The sequence below is a fragment of the Rhinopithecus bieti genome, unplaced genomic scaffold (assembly GCF_001698545.2).
Source record: "Rhinopithecus bieti isolate Rb0 unplaced genomic scaffold, ASM169854v2 scaffold_22548, whole genome shotgun sequence".
Taxonomy (NCBI): domain Eukaryota; kingdom Metazoa; phylum Chordata; class Mammalia; order Primates; family Cercopithecidae; genus Rhinopithecus; species Rhinopithecus bieti.
Genome location: NW_016810469.1, coordinates 719910 through 728864, shown reverse-complemented (window position 1 = coordinate 728864; position 8955 = coordinate 719910). Strand labels below are relative to the sequence as shown.

The following is an 8955-nucleotide window of genomic DNA, read 5'->3' as shown; positions in this document are numbered from 1 at the left end:
AAAAAAAAAAAAAAAAAATACATCAGTTTTCCTGGCCAGAGAAAAATCGCAGCCTGCTTCCCCACTCCCTTATTAAATGTCCAGAGAAATGCAGGAGGCTGTACTTTTCTGCTGGGTTGCCTTTTTCTGTTTTCCTTATTATTAATTACCCAGCATGTAGTCTCCTTGCTGGATAGAAATGCATGTTCTGTTCACATATTAGATGTTGAATGATCCTTTTGACTTGTCCTTTCATTTATTAATATTAAGCCATTCATTTGCTCATTTCTACAAATACTAAGCATGTGTGAGTCACAGTGCTAGGTGCTAAAGATGCACCGGGGAATAAAACAGACATTGTCTCTGCCTTCAGAAACATACAGATTAGTAGAAAAGAGCTATTAGAAAAATCCACATACAATTATGTAATTAAAAGTATAGGTACTACAAAGGAGATAGAATAGAGTAGTGATCAGTGAGCATATTGTGATTTCTATGCCGGATGGGCATTGTACCAAGTGTTTTACATATATTAACTAATTTTTCTTCATAACTAATAATATCCCTATTTTTCTAAATGACAAGATTAAGGCGCAGAGAAATTGGATACTTTGCTCAAGGCCTCATAAGCTAGTTAGTGGAATAGTCTGTTTGAACCCAGGTATTCTGGTTTCATAGCTTGAGATCTTAACTGTTTTACAAGATACTATGAGGGTTTCTAGCAGGAGGATTTAACCTAACTTTTTATTCTACATGTAAATCTCACAAAGACCTTTTCATTCAACACACGTTTACTGTACTTCCATTGACTGCTAAATTTTTGCCAGAAGCAAAGCATATCATCTCTGGAATTCAGTCCAAGGCAAGGATGGACTGTTTGAAAAGCTCTGAGTAGTTACTGGGTATGATGAGGGTGAGCAACTTACTCCACACTTTGCAGCAACCTGCTGAGATAGAAAAATAAGCAGGCTAGGCACAGTGGCTCACACCTGTAATCCCAGCACTTTGGGAGGCCGAGGCAGGTGGATTGCTTGAGCCCAGGAATTTGAGACAGCCTGGGCAACATAGCAAGACCCTATCTTTAAACTTTAAAAAAATAATTAAAATAAAATAGATTTTTTTTTAAAGAAAAATAAGCAGAGGGCAGGGTATGGGGTGGGGGTTCATGCCTGTAATCCTAGCACTTTGGGAGGCCAAGGCAGAAGTATCACTTGAGCCCAGGAGTTCAAGACCAGCCCGGGCAACATAGCAGGAGACCACATCTCTATTTGAAAAAAAAAAAAACCTGGACAACTTGGCAAAACCCTATCTCTACAAAAAATACAAAAATTAGCCAAATATGGTGGCGCATGCCTGTAGTCCCAGCTACTTGGAAGGCTGAGGGTGGAGGATCAGTTGAGCCCAGGAGACGGCCAAGGTGGCGCCACTCCACTCCAGCTTGGGTGACAAAGCAAGACTCTGTCTCAAAAATAAATAAAATTTAAAATATATTTTTTAAAAAGATAAGCAGAATTTTGGGGGTGATGTTTGAGCTAAGTTTTGAAGGATGAGTTAGAAATTTATCAAGTATGGAGGAGAATTTCAGGCAGAGGAAATACAGAGTACCATGGCAACAAGTCCTGAGAGTCAGTGGCACATTTGGGATATAACTTGGAGAAAGAATAGATTAGATGGTGAAGGTCCTTGAATGTTAGACTAAGAGCTGGACCAGTTTTAGAAAGATAAATGGTACTATTAAGCAAGATGATTTATTGTTAAAATCTAATAGTAACTACAACATTCTTTTTAAAGCCCTTGGAGGAAACAAACAGGCCCTGGAAGAGGCGGCAACAGTAAGTGACCTGTCCTATTTTCCAGTCAGTGGTTACTTAAGTCTAGTCCAGTCCCCAGATCCAACTAATAGGTGCTTACTGTGGAAGAGGTTTCATAAAGGGACATTATCTGTTTGTGTCAACTGAAAAATTAGAGTTGGGCCAGACACTGTATACATGAGGCCCAGATAGTTCTCAGTCCTACAGAGGGTAGCAGTTCTATTTTTGACCAATTTCTTGCAGTCCTTTGTCCTGAACTCTACAGCGGAAGTCGAAAACCTCAAGCCCAAGTTCCTTTAAGCGCCTGAGTCGTTGCACTATGCACTGACCTGCTAGATGATGAGGCTGTTTCATCATGTTGTACTGTAGAAGCAGTGCTCTTGCTTGGGATGCTCAGTACTCCCCAACCCCTCTCATCTCCTTCCTCCCAGCATCAGTGCTAGGATTGAAGGCAGTAAGATGGGGATGCAAAATACAGCATTTAAAGCTGCACTGTCCAGTATAGTAGCCACCAGGCATATGTACCTGTTTCAGTTAATCACAATTAATAAAATTAAGGAATTCATTTCCTCAGACATACTAGCCACATTTTACATGTTCGGTAGCTACATGTGACTAGTAGCTACTCCATCAGAGAGCACAGAAATAGAACATTACTACTCTTGCAGAAAGTTTTATGAGACAGCATTGGGAACTAGTCCATACATGGGCTTCACAGAGTCCCTAGGCACTCTAAAATCATATGCAAACAATGTGCGTGTGTGCACGCATTTGTGTATCTTTCTGTCAGTTTATTGTAGCCTTGATCAGGTTTACAAAGTAAACCCCAAAATTGACATCTTCTGTTGAGTTGATCAGAATCATTTGGAATCTCAGGGTCTGAAGGAGTCTGACCACCAAGGGTACAATAGCAGATCTCCACCAGCTTCATTCAAGGTAAAGGTAATGAGGAGCCAATTATCAATTTGGAAAATATTGGAGCATTTGGGGATGAATACTATAGGAGAGAGGTAGGGATTATTCACCCCCCTACACACACTGAGCTCTAATGTTTTAAAAGTTAGTTACTTCTGAAATGAATTATGCTTACTAGCTAATGCAGTTCCCTCTTTTTAAATTAGACATACAGAACTGCAAATGAGAACTTCTAATGTCATATGAGAGAGCCATTGTTACCACACCAAGTTGAGAGAATTCTAGCCTTGACTAACACAATTTAAAACTCAAGAAAGGAATAACAGAAAATCTATAAAAGCTCTTAGTTGGGAAGTGTATTGGGGCTCCCAAGACCACCTCCAGGTTTGGTGATTCGCTATGAGGATTCACGGGGCTCGGCATACAGTCACACCCATGGCGATGATTTATTGCAGTGAAAGGATACAAAGCATAAATCAACAAAGGGGAAAAGTGCTTCCCCTTTGTCAAAGTCCAGAGGAAACCAGGCTTCTAGGAGTCCACTCCCTATGGAGTCACACAGAACATGTTTAATTCAACACATACGAAATGCTGTCTGCCAGAAAAGCTGATTAGAGAGTCAATGCCCAGAGTTTTAACTGGGGGCTGCTCACATAGGCATCCTCTGGCTAGCACGTGTCAAAATCCTAGACTTTCAGAGGGAAGTAGGTGTTCAGCATGAGCCATACTGTTTGCATGAAGTTTAGGCACAGTGAGGCATTCTTGTTAAGGAAAGGTGGGAACCTTTCTGAAATCCAAGTTCCCAGATGCCAACCAAGGCCAAGCTTACAAATAGGCCTTTCTATGTGTATCAGTCTCAGGCCTGCTCTGTTAACTCTCCTGCACAGTAGATGACCAGTGGCCTGCCACTACTGATGACTCCAAAACATGCCAGTTGTTTCTAGAGATGGCAGAAGGCTGGCAGGAATGCCCCTACTTTCTGTTCCATCAAGCCTGGCAAACATCAGTAATTTATTACAGCACTATTTCTTGCTAAGCCTGAGACAGCCTCAGAATCCTTCTCTGAGTACGTCAAGCAGTCCCTACCAGAAATGAAAGCTGTGCCATTCCAAACCTGTAATGATAATTCTGATATTTACACGTGTTCTATGAGGAAAGGACTGAATCTTAACTGCTCTTTGTAGTGTCCATACTTACTACCATAGGAAAGAACACTTAATTTAAATGGTGACTGGAAGCCTTTTTGAAGGACCCAGGATCATCTTAGAAAACCTTATTGAGACCCTGTAGATTTATCAAAAAAATGGTAAGCCTGACACCCCACCAAGTGTTGTAGAGGATGTAGATCATTAGGAACTTGGATTGTTTGCAAATGGGCTGTAGACAAGGGTAACCATTTTGGGAAACAATTTGGCATAATGCAAAGGCTGAATATTTATGTAACCTATAATCCCTGTCATGCCCTCTCCAAAGGATAGAGCCAAGGGAAACTTGGACATGTACCTCAGACACATGTAAGACAGTTCAAGGTAGCAGTGTTTATAATAGGAAACTACTGATGGAAGATGGACAAATCTATTGTGGTATAATCACACAGTGGGATATGATATAGCAATGAAAACAAATGAACTACAACCACAAAGAGTGGTGAAAACAGCCAAGACCAAACAAAATGCTTAAGTACACACTTGTGAAAAAGCACATCTATGTGTACACACATAGACACACATTTGCATGTATCTGTGAGCACATGCACATATACCTTTTGATTACGCAAGTGGAATGATACGGTTACCTCTGGGGAATGACAGGCTTAGGAGACCTTTGGGAGAAAGATAAGAAAATGGAACAAGGAATTAATAAAGAGCCAGAAGCAAGTTATTGGCAATGTTTTAGGTCTTGGGTTGTGTGGTAGATTTATGGGAGTCTGCTGTATTGTATATTGTATCACTAACATTTAACAGTCTTATGTATCAAATAAGAGTTTTTTTAAAAAAATTTTATCTTGAAATATTTTTCCTCGTATTTTGGTGGAATAAACCTGGTGCTTTCTGGCTATATTTGTCATAGGCTGACCTGGATATCACTGAAATAAACAAACTAACAGCAGAAGCTATTCAGACACCCCTGAAATCTGCCAAAAGTGAGTACCTGTCAAAACTCCTTGTTGAACAGAACGAACTGAGGCTCAGGTTGCTTGGTTGGCTGCTCAGGCAGGGCCTTGTTGGTAGAGCCTCTTCCCTTTAAAGTCTGGTTCTTAATCTTGTAAATCCAAACATTTGCTTTTGGATGGTGCATTTAGTTAATTTTTTTCCCCCGAACAGCAACTCAAACCAGAAATTTAGTTAACTGTATGCAGGACTGCTACTAAGCAAACTCAAGACCCGTGTGTGAGCTAAAGTGAAAGGGAAAAAGCTGTGCTGGAAACCAAACATTGTGGCCTGCTTACTTTCCCCTGGGTTAAATAGATGGCAAGATTTAGAGCGGAGGTAAAAGACAGGTAACACCAACTGAGACACTCCCTGGTGTAATCAGCAAAGTTGAAAGAGAATTGAAAAAGGAATGACTTTCTCTGCATTTAATTCAAAGTTACTCAATTCAGACCAGCTGCGGTGGCTCACACCTGTAATTCCAGCACTTTGGGAGGCCAAGCCGTGAGGATTACCTGAGCCCAGGAGTTCAAGACCAGCCTGGGCAATGTCTCTGACAAAAAAAAAAGAAAGAAAGAAAAAAAAAAAAAGTTACTCAATTCCATGATCTATTTGCATAAAATCATCTTACATACACGTCCCGCACTCTGAGAAACACTGTCTTATAGGAAAAGTTGTATGGGAAACCAGGTTGTGACTAGTGAGCAGGGAATTGGATCAGGATGAATTGTGAATGGATTTTTTTTTTTTTGAGACTGAGTCTCGCTCTGTCACCCAGGCTGGAGTGCAGTGGCCGGATCTCAGCTCACTGCAAGCTCTGCCTCCCAGGTTTATGCCATTCTCCTGCCTCAGCCTCCCGAGTAGCTGGGACTACAGGCGCCTGCCACCTCGCCCGGCTAGTTTTTTGTATTTTTTTAGTAGAGACGGGGTTTCACCATGTTAGCCAGGATGGTCTCGATCTCCTGACCTCGTGATCCGCCCATCTCGGCCTCCCAAAGTGCTGGGATTACAGGCTTGAGCCACCGCGCCCGGCCTGTGAATGGATTTAATGTCACTTCATTAAGCTATGATAGTTTGATGCATCCAACTCTCGTAACAACATCCTGACCCATGGCCAGGATTTCGGGGCTACACACCAGGGCACCTCTACATTGGGCAGGGCAAACTCAATTATTCAGAATGCTGGGCTGTCCCTACAAAGCAAAGCATGATATGGGGTTTCTTAACACTCTGATTAGTTTCCTTTGTCTAAACCCTCTTTCTTAAAAAGTCTTCTTTATTTTTAGTCCATTTTTTCATTGCAGCTTCAGATTGCATACATTTTATTCCTATAAGAAATGTGAATGCACAAAACTTTATTCTCATCAGAAATACCACCCTGTTGAAACTGTTTCTTACAGCACGAAAGGTAATACAAGTAGATGAAATGATAGTGGAAGAGGAAGAAGAAGAAGAAAATGAACATAAGACTCTTCAAACTTCAAGAGTAAGTGGACACTGAGGTTGGAGGCTGGGGGTTATCACAAGCAAATACAAATGCATAAAATACACTGTTGTACACCAGAGCTCACAGTTCAGTAGAGATGATCCTACTTTACATGGCAATGACAAAAGTGATAACTGACTGGTGTGCAAAGTGTGTGGAACACAGAAGAGGAAGCTAGCAAGTCTCCCCTACCCCACTAGGACATAGGCAGGCCTTTCAAGGTGAGTGAGAGTCTACTACTAGCTGGAGAAGAAAGGGAAGAGGAACACTATTCAGGATAAATGGGGGAGGGGGAACACTGGAGATGAAGAAACCAGTTGGAAGCCTATGAATTCTTGAACTGATATGCTGATACTATAAAATGAAGGGAAGGTTTTGAGATAGGTTTTAGAAAGAAGTGGCATGGTTGGTGGAGAAAAGGAGGAATCAGAGACAACTGCATGGTTTCTAGCTAAGGCAACTGCCATCCAGTGAAGTGTGGGATCCAGGCAGCAGAGGTGCTAGACTGGGGATAAGGGAGCACATGTCAATTGCAAGACATGTTGACAATTCATTACTTTTCCAGGACATCTAGGCTAGACAGAAATTTCAACCTGGAGCTCAGGGAGAAGAGGGAAATCGAGAGATTCACTGCCTCCCAGATCTTAAGGTGTTTGTCCCAGTGTGGGAGTGGAGATGGTTGTGCCGGGAGAGCAGGAAGGGAGGGAGTCTGAGAGTGGACACTAGAGGGAAGGTAGAGAGAGGAGCTCCTAAGGCAGACTGCCAAGGAAGCTAGAGAAGCAGGAAAGACGGATCCATCACGGAGGACAAGGGAGGAGAGAATATATGGAAGATAAGGAGTGATTCTTACCAGGGACCTCCCAGGCCCCAGGAAGGGAGCCCTGCAGGGTTTGCCTTTGATTGGGCACCTGGGATGCCCTGAGTGACCTTCACAGCAGCCCTTTATGTAAAGTAGTGGGGTACAAGCCAGGCTGCAATCAATTCAAAAGAGATTTACCTTTAATCTTGGCCAAATCCTCTGTTTTGAAAATCCAGCCAGTGGAAGTCCTTATTCAATTAGTTATGTTCTGAACTTTTTAAGTCATTGAATTCTGAGATACACCTTATTATATTTAGTATTAACTATCCAAAGCTTGTTCTTAATCCTTTATTTAAAAAAAAAACCCTCCTTACTCTCCTTACCTTTCCTCTTTGCTGGGTGTTTTGTAACCTTAGCCTCGTTTGATTGTGACTGCAGGTCAAAAGGTGTCCTCCATCCAAGAAGAGAACTCAGTCCATACAAGGAAAAGGCAAAAGGAAAAGGTAGTGGATTTTCTAAAGTTGTGGTGTTTTGGGTTTTATTGGAGAGCCATATATATCATGGCAGAAAGTGAGGGGCAATGAAAAAGCTCTGGTGGCTAGTGTTTGAATGCAGCTTAAAATCACTGAATCCTTGAGTGTCCGAGCTGGAGGGGTCTCTAGAAGTGGCCTAAACCAAAACCGTCTCCAGTACTTTAATGTATGTTCTCTATCCTTCCCCACTTTTTTTTTTTTTTTGAGACGGAGTTTCACTCTCGTTGGCCAGGCTTGAGTGCAATGGCGCAATCTTGGCTCACTGCAACCTCTGCCTTGAGGGTTCAAATGATTCTCCTGCCTCAGCCTCCCGAGTAGCTAGGATAATAGGCATGCGCCACCACACCCACCTAATTTTGTATTTTTAGTAGAAACGGGATTTCTCCATGTTGGTCAGGCTGGTCTCAAACTCCCGACCTCAGGTGATCCGCCCACCTCGGCCCCCACTTTTTTTTTTTAAGTATAGCAAGAACTGCCTGTTATGTTTCAGTTCTTAATAGTCCATGTGTAGAGCTACCCCATAGTTTGTCGTAGAGTGACTGTCATTACTTATAACTGGTTTCTTGAAATGTTTTGTCCAGTCCTGCAAAGTGAAGAACCTCTATGGGCTTGAGTTGATTATGTTGGAGTCTACCATAAGCCATGTGGGGGGAAGGTAAAGCAGCTTAGGAGGGTAGTCACCAGCATGCATGTCTGTGGAGGAACGAACTCATTTCTCTTGAGCAGTGCAGCAGCTGCATGGCACGAGGACAGAATTCCAGCTGGGGGAGCCTTCACATGAAGGGGCTGTCTCCTTGATTAAAAAGTCAGATTCTGAGGCCAGGCGCGGTGGCTCACGCCTGTAATCCCAGCACTTTGGGAGGCCAAGGTGGGTGAATCACTTGAGTTCAGGAGTTTGAGACCCACCTGGCCAACATGGTGAAACCCTGTTTCTACTAAAAATACAAAAATTAGCTGGGGCTGGGCGCGGTGGTTCAAGCCTGTAATCCCAGCACTTTGGGAGGTCGAGACGGGTGGATCATGAGGTCAGGAGATCGAGACCATCCTGGCTAACACCATGAAACCCCGTCTCTACTAAAAAATACAAAAAACTAGCCGGGCGAGGTGGCGGGCACCTGTAGTCCCAGCTACTCGGGAGGCTGAGGCAGGAGAATGGCATAAACCCGGGAGGCAGAGCTTGCAGTGAGCTGAGATCTGGCCACTGCACTCCAGCCTGGGCGACAGAGCCAGAACCCGTCTCAAAAAAAAAAAAATTAGCTGAGTGTGGTGGTGCACACTCGTA

The 8955-nt window shown here is 42.9% G+C and overlaps 1 protein-coding gene across 1 annotated transcript in view; it reads left to right on the top strand.

Annotated features, from left to right (window-relative positions):
- The window catches only part of CDCA8 (cell division cycle associated 8), an 18314-nt gene that overhangs the window by 2254 nt on the left and 7105 nt on the right, over positions 1-8955 (top strand). The window contains exons 4-7 of the mRNA XM_017892132.1: positions 1771-1811; positions 4776-4848; positions 6256-6341; positions 7579-7643. Of these exons, the coding sequence (XP_017747621.1) occupies positions 1771-1811; positions 4776-4848; positions 6256-6341; positions 7579-7643 (265 nt within the window). The remainder of the gene's footprint in view (positions 1-1770; positions 1812-4775; positions 4849-6255; positions 6342-7578; positions 7644-8955) is intronic.